The sequence below is a fragment of the Penicillium pulvis genome, assembly GCF_028828015.1.
Source record: "Penicillium pulvis strain IBT 33274 chromosome Unknown contig_5_segment0_segment0, whole genome shotgun sequence".
NCBI classification, from domain to species: Eukaryota; Fungi; Ascomycota; class Eurotiomycetes; order Eurotiales; family Aspergillaceae; genus Penicillium; species Penicillium pulvis.
Window position 1 is genome coordinate 1,118,757 of NW_026643078.1, and position 20,683 is coordinate 1,139,439.

Here is a 20,683-nt window from a genome sequence, read left to right on the forward strand (position 1 = left end):
CAAAGCTCATCTGATCGATCTCTGAGGAAAGAAAGCGATTTGAAACCAAAAGAAAGGGGAAAAAAACATCAACAACAGGGGGTATGGGTAATGGTACAAAGCAAGGGAAAAAGAGGAAAATTAAAGCAGGGATGACCGGCAAGAGGAGGATAAAGGGGCAGCGCGAATTTACTAATAAGGGGAGTTCACAATGTCGTTGCGGCCGAGGTGGCTGCTAAATCTCCCCTTTCGAGCACGACTGGGGGTAACGGGTCCGGCAATACTCTCACGAGAGACCTTCTGGAAGGTACGCTTGGCGACCATGTTGACCTCGTTGGGAAGAGCAACAATAACGTTCTTGTCAGAGTCAAAGCGGAAATTGTCAGCCATGACATCCTCAGCGTAACGCTTGATGGTGTACGGATCCTTGCGGCCGGCGATAATCTTCTTCAGAGACCAAGTGATAATAAATGGACCGGTAGCGGTGATGATAGAAGTTTCCTCCTTATCGACACCAGTGTTGAAACGAGCAGTCGTGAATGAAAGTGGCTGCTTAGTCTCGTGCTGGAATTGGGCGACGTGTGCAGGTTGCAAGCCCAGACGACGGGGCTGGGGCTTTGAGTCCTTGGCGAATGCCTTCTCGAAGCCAAGCTTGCCCTCGTTCTTACCTTCCTTTTGTAAGGAGTCAATCAAAAGGAGATAGGTACGGCATGTAGCAAGTACCCAGCGTCCATCAGCCGACACATCAAGACCGATGATGGGTTCACCAAGAGCTGGGATGTGGGTCTTAGCATTGATGCCCAATCGGTCGAACATGCGAATGTCACCCTTGTTGGACGCAACGGCAAGGTAGCCCTTTTCGGTGGTGGCCATTGCTGAGAAATCGTTCTTGCTAGCATACTGCTTCAAGTCGGAATCGACAAGCTTGGTACCAGCAAGACGTGGGTCAATTCGGAAGAGGGCATTTTTGGAAGCACCAACAAACGGCTGGGCGGAGGTCATTTGGGAGAATTTCTGCAAAATCGGTTAGTCAATAATAATCAGAGCTCTTCTTGTTCATATGTACTCACGTTCTCATGAGCGAAAGTCTCAACGGGAATGTCCTCGTGAATCTTCCACTCGTCAACAACCTTGCCGTACTCCAAATCCATGCGGTAGAGGGAGTTTGGATCCTCGTTATTCTGAAGGATCATGTTTGAATCTTCGGCGTGAAGCATGACCTTCTTAGGACTGAACAGCTTGCCACCAGGAGTTGCGACCTTTGAGATGGTAGTTGAGAACTCGAGATTGTTGTTGTCTGTGTGCTTGAAAACACCAATTTTGGAGCCGCGAACCACAAAGGACCGATCATGCTTGTAGCCGACCGCCAGTTGGGAGTTCACATTTCCATCCTCATCACGAGTGACAACATCCTCCTCTTCTTCGTCGCTGTCGTAGTGTTCGCTGCGCTGTCCGTCATCTTGGTCGGTTTCTTCGTCCTCTTCTTCCTCTTCCTCCTCTTCTTCAGGTTTATCTTCAGCGTCCTCCATAGTAAGATCTTGGAATGCATCCAGGACGTAATCACGCTCGTTCTCCTTGACCTTAGTCCATTTCACTTCGTTGAGCTGTTCCCACAGAGCCTGCATCAGACCTTCTTGGAAGCGCTCCTCTGCGGGTTGATCTTTGAATCGAAGCAGCCATGAGAAAGCTGCACCATCCTCAGCATAATGGTTGAAGATGAAGGACAGGTATTCGAAGTTGAAAACCGGGTTGATGTCTCCCACAACGGCCTGGCCCAGCCACTCCTTCTCCTTGCCAGTGATTTGTAGCCAATATTGCCAGTTCCCGATTTCTGACACAACAGCGGTCACCTCGGTGTCTTGCAGAACGAATGTTCCAGTGGAGAAGTCGAACAAGTGCAGTTCGGCTTTTTCCTGTGTAAGAACTTCTTTCACCTCGGGTTGAGCGGCAGAAGCTGGGGCTGTGGTAACCTCCTCATTGACACTAGCTGGCTTGACCTGGCCCTTAGACTGGGCATATTTCACGTCTTTCGCCATCTCAGCAGCGGTTTCCTCGGTGGTGAAAGAACGGTCACGAGAATGGGAAGTGGGCGAAGTGATGGGACTGGCTGAAGGGATGGGCTTCTCCTCCGTGTACGCAAATTCCTGTAGGTCCTGCTCGCTAGCCTTTTGAGCACTGCAGCGAAACTTGCGCTCGTATTGGCACTGCAGAGCGGCTAACTCAAAGGTGGCAACTTTTTCGGAGGGAACCGAAGCGTCGCAAATGAATTCGTAAAGGTCACCCTCGTCACCACTCAGGTCGTCCCAAGCCAAAATCTTGCTAGCTCCGTCACGAACCTCGGAGCGGAAGTGAAGAGTCTGGTCTAGCAGGAAAACCTTCTCGTCTTTGTCTAGGCTGTCGGCCGCACCCTGTTCGTCCTCGTCGTCCGCGAGTTCCTCTTCTCCTTCCTCGTAGGCTCTCTGGATGACAAGCTGATATTGAAAGTCTTGCCCAGTGCGTCGGATAGTAGCTGCCGCGTCCTTGAAGATGAGTTCGGAGTAACCCTTGGGAGACAAAGGTCGAACCAAATACAGCTGGCCCTGGGGAATTTCGATTATGGATTCTTTCGAAGTGTCACCGAAAATGAATTTGCTCACTAGAAAGTCAACCTGAGATTAGTACTTTCCAGAACGATCGTTGTGTTCGATATGAAGGTGGTATGGAGGGGTTTGGCGGGGCAGGCGCGCGTTGCTTACCGTTGCGGAGCATAAACATGGTTGCGAGGGGCAGCTGCGATTTAAGCAACAACAAAACAACGGATGGAAGTAGAGGTTAACAGGTAGGAAAAGTCCGGCAAGAGAGGCAATCAAAAGGGAAGAAAGCGAAAGAACCAAAGAGACTTAGGGCCACCGGAACAGGAGTGAGGCTTGAGAGAGACAAAAAAGAAAAAAGAAGGAAAGATAAGTGCCATTCACCAGAGAAATAATCGCCTCCGTCATCGAATGTGGCGTTGTGGCTGAGGGATTATGTCATCGCCCCGCGCCCATGACACCTGAGAATCAGGGCATCAATTTTCGTTCAGTTCTTGGAAATTGCATCGCTATTGGTCAGATGACAAAAGGTCCATGCTTGGTTTACTATAAAATTTGAATATGTGCATTGTCCACGGGTAACACCAACTGTGAGATTTGTATGTATATTTGTAAATAAAATGTTGAATTTCAGAATTCCAGAGTATGTTTTACCGCTGTACTGGGCATCGGCATTCAATCAAACCGCAACATATATATAAACATCATTCATTTTCGAAACATCAACAAGCCAGCATCCGGGCTAACTTAGCCCAAGGGTTCCCAGTATATTGAAACTCTGGATCAATTGTCAAAGACACAAGCCCCTAACCAGAGTTCCAATGCCGAGAAAGGCATCGTTTACGCCTGAGGGGCAAAACCAAGCTGGGGACCGCTGGCATCAAAAACAACATATTGGCTCTTCAGGAAGATATCACCAAAGATAGAGAAGCCAATACCCGAGTTAGACTGGATACCACCAATGCAAGAGCCGCCACCAACGGACGCATAGTTGATCAGACTGCCAGAGACGGTGGCGGTGTAGCTGCCAATGGTGACGCTGAAATCCGGGAGATCAGCTGAGCAGTCAAAGACATAGCCGCCCTCGGAGCTGCTGTACGAAGCACCGGAAACCTGATCATAGTAAGAGGAGACAGTGTCATCGGCAAGAAGCAGAAGAGTAGTGCCAGTGTCGGCAATACCGGAGAAACCGGCACCAGAAGCACTACCAGCGCTCCAGCCATCAACCGAGAAGCCCCAGTAGCCTTCCGAGGAATCAACATCGGTGTAGATGAGAGAACCAGTGTACTTGGAGGAGTCAGTGAAACCAAAGTCGAAGACACCGGGTTCGCCGTGCTTCAGGGCAACACCGAAGAGAGGCTCAGCCAGCTGAGACTGGGCGTTGGAGAACCAGGTCTTCTGAGCCTTGGGCGAGACGGTGTTGATTGAGTCAAAACCCAGACCCAGGAGGCCATCGTTGGTATCTTGGACAAATTCAGAGCTAATTTTCTTAGCGGCTTCGACAGCCTGGCTAGAGACAGTGATGCCACCAACAATGACCTTGTCCTTGTAAACATTGCCGCTAGCAGAGCTACCGTCACCGTAAGAGATGTCCCAAGTATAGCCGGACATCTGAGTGGCACTCGAGCCTGGAGTGTAGTAAGAGTGACCGGACCGTTCAGAAGATGGCAGCTCGGAAGAGAAGACCCAGCTATGAATTATCAGCTCATATCCCTTTTGAAAACAAGGCTAAAAGGCAGATTGATACTTACAGATCAGATGATCCAGTATCAAAGTCAAGCTGCAGGGTAGTGCCTCCCACATTGACAGGTGTCAGGTACTCCTCATCATCAGTGGAGGGAGTGTTTGTAGCCACACCGCTGGCAACGGCGGCGGCCTGGACATTGGATGGCACAGTTGCGCCAAACTTTGTAAGAGCACGAGCATACTGAGACGCAAAGTTGGTGGTCTTGGTAGCAGGACGGGCAACCTGCTTGACGGAGTATTTTCCCGCGGTGGGAGCAGCGCAGGCAATGGAAGCCAGGCCTGCAAGAGCCGGGATAACCTTGTTTACAATGACCATGATGGCGACTTGAAGAGAATTGGATTGAAGGATGATGTGATGTGGGTTGGATTGAAAGCACTTGAATGCCTGGCGACAAAGCCCCTTTTATAACTTTCTGTATACCTCAGGACTCGTACATCTCGTTATCAACATATCAAGATGCATGAAGGAATCCAAGCCCCCAATGGCGCCAACGAAGTTCGCTATCACCCGATTCACGGACGATGTAACTTATTCTAACCCGAATCCTCTAAATGCAGACTGGAAACCCTATGTTACGCCATCTTCACGGAGTCCATCGGTCAATTTCACACTAGAGATATTTACCAGGCAGCCGTGTTGGAGGGGAGCCAAAGAGAGCAAAGGACTCAAGATCAAAGGGTCTGGTTGAGCTGGTGGCGCACCATCAGGGACCGGAGTGGAACTGCGCTAGCATTTTAGGCCTGCGGAGAACTCGCTAAGACATAAAGGGTTCAACTAGAGAGAAAAATATCAAGGCGGCCTTGCTTATCCGCTTCTTATCAAGGCACATTAGGAATTACTCAAATTTGGTCCCAGGCGGAGCTTTCCGAACTATTTAGTCTTGCACGAGATCAGTAAAGAAAGCTTGGAGAAAGCTTAATGGTCAATCCCGAATCCTACGGCTTTCATACATCCTTGATAGTGAAGAAGAAACAATACTATTACCTAATACTTTCAAGTAAATCAGATAGAATATCCCAGTCACTTCAGTTCTAGAGCATTCGACGGTTTTGCCCCATAATGCAAGTTCTTTTGTTTCCGGGTGTAAATTCAGGGGGGATGAAAATAGTCTAGGGCACAAAAGAAATTGCCGACGGAGCTCCGAGACAAATCCAATCTACAACGTTCCGGTGTGGACCCTGCATTATTCTAATCTTCTAGCTTCGGGACCAATATATACCCGCTGGCGATATACGAAGTACTGATGATCCACATCTGATGTGACCCTGGACTAAAAAAGCCACCCCCGCTCTTATCGTCCAATTAACCGGATAGATTGCATCCACGAGATTCTTCAGGGGCCTACCCATCTTAGCCTTGCGAAGTTTATAACAGGAATTACATTGATAAGAACCTTGCCCTAGTAGAGGGGAATTGTTGATCGGAATGACGATCACTACAAATCTGGAATATTGACCCGGGAAATGCAGATCTTCCATCCTTTTGTTACTGAGCCCCGTGCGCTCCGGATACTACATTGTCATATACATAATCAAAAGGTCTTAAGGAATCAGGATCGTAAGCTCCGTGGATACAGCCATACATGTAAAGAAAAAGCAAATAAATGAGGCCTGTCGAATATTCATAATTCGCATTATTCTCTTCTACGGTACATTGTTGACTCTGAAATCCATTACGAAGTACATAATGTCATTCGTGCCAAGGCGCTTAGGGACGACATTTGTATGCCTGACTTGCCTGCTACAGGTCCTTTATCCAGTTAGATCAAGGACCATGAGACGATTAGTTCTATGTCCCGCGTATTTGTTACCTAAAGATGCGATTTGGCAGAAGTGGTGAGGCTGAACACAGGCCGGCCCGGTGGAAGGTGGAATTGTCCCTTCCGTTTGGCTCTCACCTAGTCAGACTGATGTTTCCATCCAATATTTATCTTCATGTCAGACCCGAATGACTATATTGTAGGCTGGATATGCGTGAACATATGCGAGTACGTTGCGGCCCAAGCCTTCCTCCACGGAGAACATGACGCGACCGCGTTGCTACGCCAGCACAACAAAAATGATTACACCTTGGGAAGGATTGGGAAACACAATTTCGTCATTTATGTATTCCCTATAGATTCCTACGGGCTTGCCTAGGCGGCCAGAGTGACCGAGGATATGCTCAACAAGATAATTGATGAAGCAAGGAGCTTTATTACTTTTGAGATGGGTTGCCAATCGACAGTTTGCTCGCTTCAGCCCGCCACAGCTTAGTGTGATGAACATGCGGCATCTGCAATCGTGCCTTGGCCAAATATAACGAGTTGATTTCCCCTGAAGGAAAATGGCGCATATGCAGACGTCGAATGGTGATCGGCGCGACTCGGTTTCTCTACATGGAACGCTCAGGCAGCACGAAGATGTGCGAGTCGATCCAGCAATGGCAAGACCACAACACAACAGCCAAAATAGCATACAAGGAAGCGAGAGGTCAACCATAGAGTTGTGGAAGTGTATTTGCTAGTGCCATCGCTATTCAATAATACAGGGCCGAACGTGACTCGGAATGGTTATGTAAGGGAAGGCTGTCCCCATTACGCACACGGGAGATTCACCACGAAGAGAGATTTGATATGTCTATACTATAAACAGATGAAGGACAAATATACTTCACTCGCATCCAGCACTTCTTGCGAGACGAAAATCTCGCCATATGTATGCAGTATAGTTTATAAAGTTTCTTTTGCTTCAGCAATAATGGTTCCTTCCAAAAAAGGCGTGCTCTTTCCTTGGGGTTGAGTAAATGTTATTCTTTCCGCCAATTGCTTTGTCGATTGTGTTTTATGTCTTGTAATTTGGTCTCCGTTTGATTGAAAACCGCACAATTCACCTTCGCAATGCCTTCGTCTGCGACAGAGAAGGGGTTCAAGATTGGAATTGAAATGGAAGTACTCTTATCACCAAAAGGACGCAGTTCGGAGACTTTCAAAGACCTGAGCGAATTCGCCGATTTCCTGGTCGAACATTGCAATGCAGCCCGCAAGCCTGCGCCCAAAGTTCACAACGACGTCGATGGGGTATATGGAGGCTCTCAAGCCAAATTCGAGTGGTCTCTGACCGATGATGGTTCAGTAAAGCCGAGCAAAGTTCACCAATGTATGTTGCTCTCCTGGTTTCCAGGTTTGGTAGCGTGCTGACCTTTACCAGGGCCGTTAGAGTTAGTTTCGCCAATTCTTAATTATGACGCACGAAGCCCATGGCGCGAGGAAGTTCGTACGATGTTCAATACAATCAGGCGTGCATGTATCATTGAATCCAACCAGACATGCGGTGTTCATGTCCACATTTCACCCCCCGGAGACTCTCGCTGGAGCCTCCCGACCCTCAAATCAGTTTGTCGCAGTATCCTATACTTTGACGGAGCTATAGAAGCAATGGTGCCAGAATGTCGCAGGCGGAATCAATATACGCTCAATAACCGACGCGGCAATGGTATTTTCATTGGAAAAGATATCTCGGGTTGCCTCAGGCTTGTAGAGAAATGCAAGCACCCAGTTGAAGTCGCCGACTTGATGAACGAGGGCGGTAAAAGATACTTTGCTTGGAACTTCACAAACCTATACTATGGAGGCTTGGCAACTATTGAGTTCAGGATGGCGCCCGGTGCATCTGATGAGACCATGTGTCTTCCATGGGTTGAATTTGTGGTGTGTTTTGCTCATGCCTCCAAGACGACATCATCGTACCGAGATTTACTTCAATACTCTCGAGATGTGCAAGGCCTGCGCCGGTTTCTACTGAGTCATGAAGTTTCTGGTCTCAATCGGACCATCCTTGATCATATTTTCAAGGGAAAGTCGGGATACATAGTTCCCCAAGCATCTCAAGAATTGACAGAAGCACAGCGTGCTGAGCTGGAGACCAGAATGCAGGAGCTCGGCAGACGGAATTGTATGATGAAGAAGTTTGGCTACCAGCTGTAGTGTATACCCGCCTCAATTGACAAACTTGCATTATTATGGGCAGTCTTATGAGCAGCTCGAGTTATACCTCATGAAGCCCTTTCTAGAATTTCTCCTTCTCTCCAAGTAGATCTTTCGCCAGTTATTAATCGTATGTTGATTTGCTGGACCGCAGCCTTTGAGTTGATTGCACATCCCGAGCTAAAATGCGGTGACAACTCCGAGTGCTTGGAATAAACGTGTCATCAGCAGGCTGATACCACGGGAAACCGAGTCGAACAAAGATTACTACGCTTGGATCGATCTTGTGGCTATAGATTGTATTTTGCAACAAAATTTGTTATCAATATGAAAAGCAATGCAAAAAAAAAAAAAGGGCACAGACGCAGAAATACAAAAAGAGAATCCGAGTCTGTCAACAAAGCCAGGGTATCAACCATCCACCAACGTACTGCGACAGCGAAAGCTTGAGCACCTGGATTCTCGACCATAACGAGAAGGGGGCAATAAGGGTATAAGTGAAGCACAATATCGATATAACGGGTTGTCGCCTAGGCAGGCTTCATTCGGGTAATCAAGGGTTGACTGGTTGTTTCAATCTTTACTCATGTATTTAGGTCTCCAGATTTAAGCTATCATCTCGCAACTCTTCAGGATATCCTCTCCAGTGGAAAGCAACACCTTCAACACCAGTCTCCCTGGTATCAATGAAATCGATAGAAATGGAGCCAACGTCGTAGTGATCCGCCATGTAGGCAACAAGCCGATCCCAATGTTCCCGGCAAAGGATTTCACAAGCAAAGCCATCAACTGGCTGGAAGGGCTCTCCATCAACAAGGGCAGAATTTCGTCCCCAATACTTGATTTCGTAACCAACCACTCTAGCTGGACGCATTCTTGGAGGGTCGGACAATTGCAGCACTCTGGTAAGTGTGAGCGGATCCATCAGTGAACCATAAAGGAAGAAATAGCCGCTCCTGAACGGCATTCGTGGCCAGCCTGACTCGGGAGGCTCAATAGAAGCTGGTAGATCCGACTTTGTATCGTCAGAAGCCTCGTAATCAAGAAATTTGCGGACCATGAGAGACGGTGGAGGAAGCGGTTCTCGATTCGCGCGCATTCTTGTGGCAAAAGAAGGGGAGAATCAAATGCAGGTCTGGAAGACGTCTGTATCTCTGTAGATTCAGGAAGGAAAGTTGAGATTGCAGCTGAGAAGAACTGGAGAGTATTTTAGTGCAATGGAGTATCAGGGCTGCATTTGATTATCTTACCGAGATCACGAAGACTTAATATTTGGGCATGCAGGGGACGTCTGCCCTGGTATTTGACCTGAAGGACTAATTTTAAGCTGTCATGATGATGGATGAGTATGCCTTTTGACGGTAATGATCATGGCCCTTATGTAAGCTGATTGTCAGTAACGTATTTCACCCCCAAGCGAGCCACCCACTCGGGCGGACCACCCAAAACATATAGTAAATGCGATAAATCACAACTTGATATTTCAATAACTAGAGCTTCTCTTATAGTCTCCACATGAAAGGATACTCATTAGACTACAATTTATATGCGTTATTGTTGAAATATCAAGTTGTAGTTTATCGCATTTACTATGTGTTTTGGGGTGGCCGCCCGAGTGGTGAAATATGTTGAAGTGGGGTGCTCAAAGGTAGAAGAATGGACAGACAGATACATACAGTATCTGGCCAAATAAGCTACGAACTTTCCATCACACGTTTCATCACAGTAGTAACTGTGCAATAAAAGTTTTATAACGGTGTAAGATTTAAGGATACGTATTGTGGCTGTCTCGTCAATAACGTTCTCAAACAACGGCCGGTACCTCGCATCTGCCAGTGTTTCCAATTGGATTCAGCTCTGGGATTTCGCGACCGGCAAATTTAAGGGAAATTCTGTTCTCTGGACGTTTTGCGCTTCCTGAACGCAAATATCAAAACCAAGTCGTTGTATTTTCGCATGATGATGCTCTTTTGGCTTCTTTGCCTGAAAGCCAACCATTGCATTATGGGATGTCAAGACAGGGTTCATATTACATATTCTCGAACGGCCTCACCACACTTCGATGGTTCTTTTCTTTGGCTAACGATCTTCCATTTATGACCCAAAGCCAGCAGCGTTCTATCGCGATGCTCAAATTATTGCAGCGCATTGGGAAGATTGTATCATCCGCCTCTGGAACACGTCTACAGGTGCACAGTACCAGACACTCTTACGGCATCCAGACCCGGTCACTTTGATGGACTTTTCTCCGGATCGGTGATTGCTAACCACTACCACATCTGATGGCGCAATCAGAATATGGGATATTAACAAGGAACAAGAGAAGAAATACTTGGAGGCAAGCACATGATTCATTTGATTAAGTTCTCCCAGGATTCATCATCCCTGAACACCAACCTGGTATGTTTCAAGATTGGGTCATCTTCTTCCAACATTACACCAGACACCTCTGCTTTCAACACGGAAATATTCATTGGGCAAACGAAAGATGAATGGGTAACTCTAGGTGGTGAACGGCTATTATGGCTTCCTCTAGAATATCGGCCGCGTTGCGCGCTTATGATGGGTAGTACTCTGATCATAGGACATGCTTCGGGTAACGTTTGGTTTATGGAATTCGACATAGAGAAAGCGAGATAGAGCCCCTATGTAGGGGAGGTTGTATCTTCTAATCCAGAGCAGTTATCTGACATAATTCTATTCGCAGAGTACGAGATGCCTCGGATCTTCTGATCTGCAAGTTCAATCAAAGCAAAACGAGCCCAGTAAAAGCTCGCTTTTCATCGTCAACCAAAACAGATTTGTCCGTTCCATGCAAGTCACAATGATAAATGCGACCGCCCAGGTCCGTCACGTAAATCGAGTTGCTCTTTTCATCAATCTTTAACCCGATAGCTTCATTGAAGTGACGATACAAAACCTCGTATTTCTTAATCGACGAGTTCTCAATTATTCGACCAGATGAATCGAGTTGGGCGCGATTCACCGAATTACCAAACGGGATCTCACCACGATCAGTCCAGTAAAGCGACTTTGAGATCTCTGAAATCTCAAGGTCAATAGGCTCTGGGAGTCCGTCGAGAATGCACTCCACATCACTTCTGTTGATACCAGATTCACCGAAAGGTGTCGAGATGTTGGCACAGAAAATACGCCCTTGTCCGCCTTTAGACGGGCCCTTTTGGGACCAGTAAAACTTACCCAGCTCTGCGTCAACAGCGATACCAACACACCAGTTGTGAATGTTCTTCTTAGGGTCTGTATCCTCAAGCTCACATGTCCACACGAGGGTCTCTAGCTCAGAGCCATCAAAGTTACAGCGGTACACGCGGCAGCCTTCCCGGTCACAGAAATACAGTTTCTTTGCCTCCTTGTCCAAAGCCAGTTGCTTTGGAGTGTTGATTGTACCAGGCGCAACAATAGTCTTTATCTCAGTCGTGTGCAGGTTGATTGAAAGCACGGTGCCGTCTTGCTTTCCTGGTATTCCCATGTTGGTCCAGAACGCGAGGCCACTGCTGGTGTCAACTGCCAGACCATCTGGAAGAGCCTGATTGACGGCTAGAGCCCGTTTGATTTGACCAGTGGTCGAGTATTCCAGGATAGAGCCAGACGACATCGTTGGCGAGACAGAGGAAAGACCAAGGTCCAAGACAAGGATACTAGGGGCTTTTGCTGCAGCCTCTTTGGCCACTGCGGGAGGGTAAAGACCACCAAGTTGACTCTTTGTGCCCAACTTCCCATCTTTGATGTATCTGGCATTCAAGAAATCCACGGTGTTTTCAGGACAAAGATCACGCTCCTTGACATAGTGAGATTCGATCAAGGCGACGGTGTCCAAGCCCACGTCTAAAAGCTGTTAAACCTGAACATATGTCACTGGCAAAGCGGAAAAACTCACCATCCATTGTCTTGCAAGGGGTCGCGCCTCCCTTCACGAACATTTGGTCCCACAAAGAGTCAATCTCTTCAGGGGTAGAGACGTCCTCTGCCAGAATAGTCAGGATCTCTCTCTTGACAGCAGCCCAAAGACGATTGAAGATGAGACCCGTCGACTCTTTCCGAGCAACGTAGGGCAATGTTCCTCCTTCTTTGCATCGGTCAACCATGAAGGGGAAAATCGACTCCTCAGTATGACCGTCTGTCATGAGCTCAACGACCATGTTACGTGGTGGCATGTAATAATGCATGTTCAGAATCCGAGATCGAGTGGCATCGGATACCCTGTCCAGCATTTCGGAGGACTTGTAGGAAGACGAGTTGGAGGCCAGGATGCAGTCACTTGGTGCAAATGCTTCCAGATGAGCAAAGGTGTCAACCTTGAGTTGTAGAACCTCCGGAACAGCTTCGATGACGAGCCAGGCGCCAGTGAGTGCTTCTTCAAGTTTCTCCAATGACTTCACAGTGCCTGGCGTTTGGCACGTCTTCTGGGTGTATAGGGCGATGTTTTCGTCAAAGTACGCGACACTTTCCTTTCGCTGCTGGAGGCTAGGATCTCGGATCCGGACATTGTAACCAGCCGAAGCCCATACACAAGCTAATGTATGTCATTAACAATCCGCTAAGAGCATATGTTGTTGAAAACTCACCTATTCGTCGTCCGAGCACACCGCCACCTAGAACTACGACGGCTCTGTTTCGGTAATCATTCGGGGGTTGCCAAGTGCTTGCCATTGCAAAGGTCCTGTATTTGAGGGAGTTGGATAGATTGAGAATTGGATGAAGCTTTGATGCCCCTTGAGTGATGAATCTTGCAGACAAATAAGACATGGTGCACGATTAATATAAGCGTCAATGCTAAATCACACGGATCACTTCGGTATTCTATCAAGTATGAATGGCACTAAAGAGGTCATGGGTACCCCGACTGAGCCGCGGAATGAATAACAGATGGCCCACCGTGTGGCGAGATGTAGAGAGTTCCCGCGGAAGCGCTCTTTGCTACCTCGGCAAGATATTGTAAGACGGGTCCACGAAGGTGCCAGAAGATCTGACCCGGCACTATCACGTATGTATTCTAATTCGTTTTCATGATGGTACAGTCAACTCTCACCTATTGTACACCCGCTCGTAGAACACTCCCGCTTATAGTACACAGTTCGCTTGGATGGACCCACTTTTCCTTGATTTTACATACGAAACTCCCGCTTTAGTACACTCACCCTTTATACACAACCTTTTGTCCCTTTTTTTTTCTGAGTCATCTACTTAGTCAGCTATATTTGATTCGTACCGCCTGAATCCCAATATAGCTAGCCCAGCAATTTCTGAAGTTCGGTCTGTGAGAAAACCTAGCTACGACTCACCAGTTTACTGGAGAGTGAGTGGGCAAGGGAGGATAGACTACGAGATTATTAAGGAGAAGAGGGGATGTAATTTTACTAAACTGCTAGTGCTGCTACAGTAAGTAATGGTCTTGTGTAAACTTAAGCGTGAGAACCTTAGCGAACTACTCTTCGGATAAGTTTCCCCGAGTCCCAGGCATTGATGGATCCTGAACTCGGGAACCTTTACCGCCAACACGGTCTTCCAGTCAATTACTAGTTCACTAACTAGTCAGGGACTTGCCCCCACAGTGGGGCGCGGCAGGGTAATTGATTGTCCGATTGTCAATAAATTACCTTTCCTACCCGTTATCTATCTTATGTTGACTTGGTAACTTTCAACCCCAATATCATGGAGACAATTCTTTCGCCTATGCAGTTATGGCCTGGTGGGGTTCCGTCCACTGTTCGCCTGCAACCCAATAGTCGTTTGGATGAATATCACCCAGAAGAAGAAATCAAAGGATGGTGCCAGTTTTTGAAGGTATAAGGCTTCTTAGTACTTGTGCAGATGAGAATTTATTAACATCCTACAGGAATCGTGGACTTCTCTTTCTGACCCAGAGGAAGATAGAGCCCAACGGCGGGATCTTATAGAAAAATGGGCGTGTGCAGATCAAAGCTTTCGTGATGTACGCCGTCCTATGTCCTTTGAACTTATGCAATGATTGGAGGATCTAACACGAAATGGGAACTTCCTAGTCTTTTTATTTGACTGCATCATTCTCGGAGGATTTGGATACCAGATTCAATGGTATAGACCAGTCTAAACTCTTCGTCTGCCTTGTCGATAAGCCCTACGATCCTGAGAACTACACTCGCATCACTAAGCTGCTGATCCTACTCTACATCCATCTCGCGCGCACGTCCAATCATCCATTAAGGTTCAACAATACCTCTAGACCGCAGATTCCGGCCTTTATACTAGACACTACTATGGTTGACCAGTATAAGCGAATCCTTATACCGGAGAACCTGCCTATGAGCTACTACCTCGAAAATGCCGACTTCAGCGCAATGGCCATGACCCGTACAGGCACTGTTATCTTTCCGTATCTTATATCATTATGTATTCTTTGTGATCGATAACCAGAGCTGTCGGGACGGGCTCGTTCGCATGCTCAATTTCAGCTCTAACGGTCAGATTATGCAAGAGGCGCGGATGCGCCCATGGCAAATCGGTCGTCTCACGATGCTCCATTCTTCCCTAGGCCATCAATGGGATGAGCTTTTCGATAGACCCGAAACTTCGCCCCGCTGGAATCAACCGTACGTGCTTATAGGCTTTGATATTATCCATCCTTTGTTCTCAGCCCTTCAATCGAACTTTCTTTCGCGGTACCTTAGACTAATAGGCGGAAACATGATAACAGCATCGATCTACAACTACCCATCTTGGAAATTATGGCGGTACTCAGTCAGCGTGGGGATGTGCCGCCGCTCAATGATTATACATCGGCTGAGTGGGCCGAGGACTTTGAGCGGTTTGCGCCGGAGTTCTTAGCCTATGAGCGTGAGGGCCGGGTGTCAGATTACGGCTGGGAACGGCTCATGGATGTGACATATGCTGATTATTCCCATATTCGCCATGCTCGACAGCTTGCCGCAGCCTTAGGTCGGAGTATGTAGAAAGGCAAGACTGAGGGTCATGAACATGGCAGGACGAGGTCTTTTCATTTTCTTGAAACCAGTGGCTGATACTTATTGGATTGTGGGTCAGATGATCACCTCCGTCTGTCATGAGGTCATTGCGTGCACGCCTTAGCTAGACCTTTCTCGACATTTGTTTCCCTACACCATAGTTATTATGCGGCATTCTGTTACTGTCAATGACTTGTCCTTGGTTTGCTCGGTACAGTAAACCTGCACAGACCCGAGTACACTGTTAGCGCCTCGATATTCTCATTTGAACGTCACGATCGACTTCGTCCGAGTATTGAGTCTGATGGTAGTAAGCAGGCTTAAGAAAATCGGCCAGTGGTTGCAGATAAAACTCATGACCGAACGTAGCCAGACCGACAGCAACGGCTCAACTAGAACAATAACAACATGGTCAGGTATGGACTTGCGTTGATACGTTTCTCGGTGCATGCTGGTCCCTCATCGTAGATCGTAGACAACGCCACGCCTGTGTCCACGTGGTGATCTGTCCGTGCGCGCGTTCTAGCTAGCCAAAAGCCTGGCTTTAACTTCATACCAGTGGCCGACTTTGGTATTTACGCTTAAGACCACGCAATGATTAGCCATTCCTAATTAGAATCTACTCTACTTGGCCACAAATTAGGATAGATACAGACACGTTGAATCGATGATATAGCATTATTTAGTAAAAACAAAATTTATCATATCCTAGTCCGAAAGCTCATTAGCGACGACGTATCCGCACAGTCATTCTACCTCTTACGTGGTGTTATGGATCTCTAAGGTCCTTAACTCTATTACTGCCCCTATGGCACTAAAGTAAAGGATACATTAAATAATATGATTCGCTAAGCATTTCCCTTAATTACCTAGCCTTAGTAGTCTAAGATAGCCAAAACTAAGCGGGAAAAGAAGTAGGATATTACTATTATTAAGACCCGTATAGCGACTATAGATAACGAAGTAGAGATTAAAGCGTTAAAAGCCAAGATTGATATCCCCTAGGAAGCCGCCGTTAAGATACGCCAATCGTTGCTCGACCTTAGTAAAGACCTTACTAGCTTAGTAGAGGAGCAAGGTTTAGCCGTAGCCGCTATCGTATTTAAGCTTAGCGACGACATCGAGAGCTTGGCTACCGCTAATTGATACTACATTCTGCATTTGTTATGTCACGCCGAGGACGGTGTAGGCGTTTCCAGGGGAGGGCACTTATGACGGTAATGACCCATATTTATTAGGTTATGTAGACTACAGGTTACATAACGCCACACTTGATCCATAGGCAGGAGATTTCCCCCTTCCCTACTATGATAGAGCTATTACTACTTCTACCATGCCTCGCATAGTAATAAGCACAAAAATAAAGGAATAGGCATTTGGATTCTAAATTGTGAGATTTATCTGTCATCTATAAATTTTCTCTAGGTAACGCAACTTGAAATCTAGACACTGTATGGAAAGTAGAAGGTCCATGTAATCAAACCGAAAAAAAAAACCACGAATGATACAAAGAAGGAATTGAGGATAGGCGCAAAGTGAAGTAGGAAATGAAGACAATCTATCACTCAGAAGCAAAATATCTGATCGGTCATCTTGGGGGCTGGGCCAGGGGCTTCAAAGCCGCGCTGGACTAAAGCCTTCTTACAGGCATTGATCATTCCCGGTGGTCCGCAGAGCATAATTTTCGTATCGACAGCTGGACCTGGCAATTTGTCGCTTATGACCTGAGGCGTAACAAATCCTTTTCCGTAAGCCCAATTCTGAGAGGGTCGATCCAGCATGTACCAGATTTTGACGTTGTTGTATCTTCGTGCAAACCTCTCCAGCTCATTGCGAAGGAGAATATCTTCTTCAGACTGGTTGGCATATATAAGACTGATCTCTGTAGTATCACGCTCATCCTCACAGATAGCACGGATGAGCTGGTACAACGGAGTAATGCCGGTTCCACCAGCGATCATGCCGATACGTCGACAGAGACCACGTTGGTATCTCATCGCACCCTTGGGCCCTCGGAAAGGCACTTTGTCACCCACAGTGAGGTTCGCAAGGTATTTTCCAGTGAGTAGACCATCCGGGTAGCACTTGATAACCAGTTGCAGAATACCAAGATCAAGGTTGTTCGATGTTGGTGTGTACGATCTGGAAATTGATTGTCCATTGACCATTGCTTTGATGGCCACGTGTTGTCCAATTGGAAGGCCGATAACGTCCTGCGGTTTTGGAAGCTGGAAAGTGAAGAGAAAAACGCCCGGTGAAAGGAGTGTTTTGGCGACAAGCGGAAGCTCTTTGAAGTCCTTGGGCGAGAGGAATCCCTTGACCTCGTGAGGATTGATCTCTGACCTTTTCCTGGCCTCGATGTACGGAGGGTACTGAGTGAATCCTGATTCGATTTCAGTGAACTGTGATAGCTTGACACCAATCAAACCTCCAGCACTTCCGGAAAAGACAAAGCCAGAGAATAGTCCATTCAGAAACCCATTTCGTGCCAGACTCAATCTCGGCACTGGAAGCCTGTGTACCCAAGCTGGCGCTAACTGTGGCAGCAGGGACCAAAATTTATCCAGGGGCAAATGACAACTTTTGTAGAGATAGAGCAGCGCTGCCAGCCCCGCGATTGAACCACTAGCGATGGAGATACTTCCAATAGTAATTCTGCTTGTACTACTAGTAGGACTGCTATCACTTGTGCTTGGCGCGATGTTGGTAGTTGCTTGCGGTAGCTCTTCTCGACTGGGAAGAGCAGGCTTCGGACGAGTAACATCTTGCGTACCCTCTAACCTACCGACGAGGTAGGTCTCCAATATGTCGTCAGCCTCTTCGGAGTGGCCAATCTCGTCGTACGCTTCCGTTGCATCGGTTCCTGCGACGTCGCAAAGAACATCCGGTCCGCCAGGATGGTCGCGGACGTACTCGGTGACATTATAGACTGTGCATTTCGTTAAAATATGTTACTTCGTCTTTGCCGTCTGGGATTTTTGAAATTTACCTTTTCCGTGTACGATGATCCATAGGTCCTTTTTGGTCTTGTGTTCCGCAACTTCAGCAGAAGTGTACTCTCTCAGGGACGTCATTCTGTCACGAGATCCAATTCCTGGGGATTGTACCCTGAAGTCGATTCAAAAAGGTGTGATGAATGAGTGAGGGTTCGGCGCAGAAGGCACAGTGTTCTTCAAAGAGTGTTACAGAAAGTCAAAACTGTCTCGTATTGAGGTGGAAATATAGTGATTCTTAATCCAACGGCTTTTCCAGCCACTGATTCAATATTGCTGTTCATTTGTATATCACAAGAACCATCTTTGATGCAACGTTTCTTCAAGCACCGAGGTAATGTCAGTATTTGGCCAACCGGAATGCTTTGTTTGGCCCGCTATAATCAGTACTCCCGAGGTCATCGACATCTCCGAATCCCGAAAAAGGACCCACGGCACCGCGTTCCGTGGCTCGAGCTCGGCATACCGAATGACATACACAATTGCGAGAGAATGATTTTCATCTTAAATACCTAGAATGACTCGGTGAGATATCTGTTCACTGAACAAACAATCATTTGCAATTTGTTCCATTTACATCATGCCTGTACAGGATTTTCATCTTTTGGGAGACCCTCTCTCTTCTGTGAGGATCATTGAAGTCAGGGAACAGTCAAACATTGATGAACTCAAAATTTTGATCGCAAATCAGTTCTCTATCGTGAGACCCAATGGTTAGCTCCCTTGAACCGCTTTCATAGATACAACTTAGCAAGGCAGACTGCTGATTGATTCAAACTAGGCATCGGTTTCCAAAGCAAAGACAGCAATCCCCTCATCGATGTCTCCGATATAATTGCTGCAAATGGCCCTATCGAAGTCATAATTGACGGATATGGGGTCCGTGATCCATCAACGCCTAGCTCATTGCCATATGTTGGCAATTACTTTGAAGTTTATCCCGACCACCTCGGCAATCACCAACGTCTCTTCGAGAAGCTTGGACCATTGATCAAGACCACTACTCTGGGAAGAACCATCTATCAAACCAATGATCCAGAGATCGCAGCTATTGCTTTCGCTGAGTCTGAATTCTTTACAAAGAAAATCAATTCCGCACACCCCCTTTCCGGGATCAAAACACCAGCTGCTGGAGTTTTCTTGGGAGACACCGATACACCGGAGTGGAGGATTGCGCACAAGTTTCTTCCGCCTGCACTTGGCCCAAAAGCTGTTCGTCACTATGCTCCCACAATGCAGAAAACAGTCGAGGATGCTTTTGCGGTATTTGATGAATTTGACGAGCAAGGCAAGGCTTGGAACGTCTATCAATATATGCTTAAACTTGGCTCCCAGGCGGTCGGAAAGCTCACTCTCGGTTTGGACTTTCAGCACTTCTCTTCCCCTGATGCTCCGATGCATGAAATGGTCCATCTGATTGCCGAGAATCTTGCTTTGAACAAGAAGGTCACCTCACGAGGCAATTGGTATCGAATGCTACCATTTGGAGACCCGCAAAAATTGAGGAGATGTATGACTCGCGTGGAAGAGATTGTCGATGAATCCATCAAACATGCTGCACGGGGAGGTGTTGAAGACCTGCCCCTTCAAGATGCTGCACTAAAAGCGTCGAATATGGTTGGTGAGTAACACATTACAGTAGGATTTTTATTAAGATATGTGATTGATATATAATTCCTAGACTACGCGATTCGCGCAACGGATAACAAGGGTGATAAACTGCCCAAGTCAAGTCTCGTGTGGGCTCTCGTGGTGGCGACTGGAGCTGGCTTTACCACGACCAGTTCCCTTCTGTCTTGGTTGATCTACGGACTCGTAACCTACCCCGGAATGCAAGAAAGATTGCTTCAAGAGCTGATTGACAACGGTATTGACGACAGTACTGAAATGACTTCTGAACTAACGGAGCGTCTTGATTTCCTCGACAAGTTCATCAAAGAAACACAACGCCGCCACAATCCGTCGTTCCAACCGGGTCGCACAGCCAAGAAAGACCTGATCCTGCCAGGTGGCTATAGGCTACCCAAAGACGCCGTCCTCATCGCAGCATTGCATCATATCCACAACAATCCCAACCTCTGGGACAATCCCAACACGTTTGATCCTGACCGATGGGATACGGATGCAGTCAAGTCCAGGCACAAGGCAGCCTATATCCCCTTTGCAGTCGGCCCCCGAATGTGCATTGGGTTCAATTTCGCCCTTCAAGAGGTCAAGGTTTTCCTTCCGAAACTGATTTATCGGTACAAATTTCATCGTGAAGGAGAATATCCGATCGAGTATGATCCCGAGTTTCAGCTGATTAGACCGAACAATCTCTATGTTCGTGCTGAGAGACGGGTCAAATGGCCACCAAAGACAGAGCAGGAATAGTAAAGTGGTGTTATCGTTAAGTTGTACCATGTATTCTACAATTCATCATTCATAGATCATTTGTTAGTTGAATTCAACCGCCATGTCAACTGTTG

General features: G+C 47.2%; 8 protein-coding genes across 8 annotated transcripts; 3 read left to right on the top strand and 5 right to left on the bottom strand.

The window, feature by feature from the left end:
- Nucleotides 1–171: 171 nt before the first annotated feature.
- Nucleotides 172–2,733, bottom strand: N7503_006996 (uncharacterized protein; the record flags this gene model as incomplete). Its single annotated transcript, XM_057066543.1, has 3 exons — nucleotides 172–993; nucleotides 1,050–2,614; nucleotides 2,715–2,733. 3 exons carry the CDS (start codon nucleotides 2,731–2,733, stop codon nucleotides 172–174), a joined length of 2,406 nt encoding a protein of 801 aa, XP_056920224.1.
- A 656-nt stretch (nucleotides 2,734–3,389) lies between these two features.
- Nucleotides 3,390–4,611, bottom strand: N7503_006997 (pepsin-like aspartic protease; the record flags this gene model as incomplete). The annotated part of the gene is made up of 2 exons (XM_057066544.1): nucleotides 3,390–4,239; nucleotides 4,301–4,611. The coding sequence occupies 2 exons, from the start codon at nucleotides 4,609–4,611 to the stop codon at nucleotides 3,390–3,392; spliced, it is 1,161 nt and encodes a 386-aa protein (XP_056920225.1).
- Nucleotides 4,612–7,174: 2,563 nt separating this feature from the next.
- Nucleotides 7,175–8,260, top strand: N7503_006998 (amidoligase enzyme-domain-containing protein; the record flags this gene model as incomplete). The annotated part of the gene is made up of 2 exons (XM_057066545.1): nucleotides 7,175–7,433; nucleotides 7,485–8,260. 2 exons carry the CDS (start codon nucleotides 7,175–7,177, stop codon nucleotides 8,258–8,260), a joined length of 1,035 nt encoding a protein of 344 aa, XP_056920226.1.
- Nucleotides 8,261–8,852: 592 nt separating this feature from the next.
- Nucleotides 8,853–9,359, bottom strand: N7503_006999 (gamma-glutamylcyclotransferase family protein; the record flags this gene model as incomplete). The annotated part of the gene is made up of 1 exon (XM_057066546.1): nucleotides 8,853–9,359. One exon carries the CDS (start codon nucleotides 9,357–9,359, stop codon nucleotides 8,853–8,855), a length of 507 nt encoding a protein of 168 aa, XP_056920227.1.
- Nucleotides 9,360–11,006: 1,647 nt separating this feature from the next.
- On the bottom strand, nucleotides 11,007–12,931 carry N7503_007000 (uncharacterized protein; the record flags this gene model as incomplete). The annotated part of the gene is made up of 3 exons (XM_057066547.1): nucleotides 11,007–12,106; nucleotides 12,159–12,794; nucleotides 12,847–12,931. The coding sequence occupies 3 exons, from the start codon at nucleotides 12,929–12,931 to the stop codon at nucleotides 11,007–11,009; spliced, it is 1,821 nt and encodes a 606-aa protein (XP_056920228.1).
- Nucleotides 12,932–14,728: 1,797 nt separating this feature from the next.
- On the top strand, nucleotides 14,729–15,210 carry N7503_007001 (uncharacterized protein; the record flags this gene model as incomplete). The annotated part of the gene is made up of 2 exons (XM_057066548.1): nucleotides 14,729–14,850; nucleotides 14,955–15,210. The coding sequence occupies 2 exons, from the start codon at nucleotides 14,729–14,731 to the stop codon at nucleotides 15,208–15,210; spliced, it is 378 nt and encodes a 125-aa protein (XP_056920229.1).
- A 1,577-nt stretch (nucleotides 15,211–16,787) lies between these two features.
- Nucleotides 16,788–18,296, bottom strand: N7503_007002 (uncharacterized protein; the record flags this gene model as incomplete). Its single annotated transcript, XM_057066549.1, has 2 exons — nucleotides 16,788–18,151; nucleotides 18,212–18,296. 2 exons carry the CDS (start codon nucleotides 18,294–18,296, stop codon nucleotides 16,788–16,790), a joined length of 1,449 nt encoding a protein of 482 aa, XP_056920230.1.
- Nucleotides 18,297–18,795: 499 nt separating this feature from the next.
- N7503_007003 (cytochrome P450) lies at nucleotides 18,796–20,588 on the top strand (the record flags this gene model as incomplete). The annotated part of the gene is made up of 3 exons (XM_057066550.1): nucleotides 18,796–18,928; nucleotides 18,997–19,836; nucleotides 19,897–20,588. 3 exons carry the CDS (start codon nucleotides 18,796–18,798, stop codon nucleotides 20,586–20,588), a joined length of 1,665 nt encoding a protein of 554 aa, XP_056920231.1.
- Between the last annotated feature and the right edge of the window lie 95 nt (nucleotides 20,589–20,683).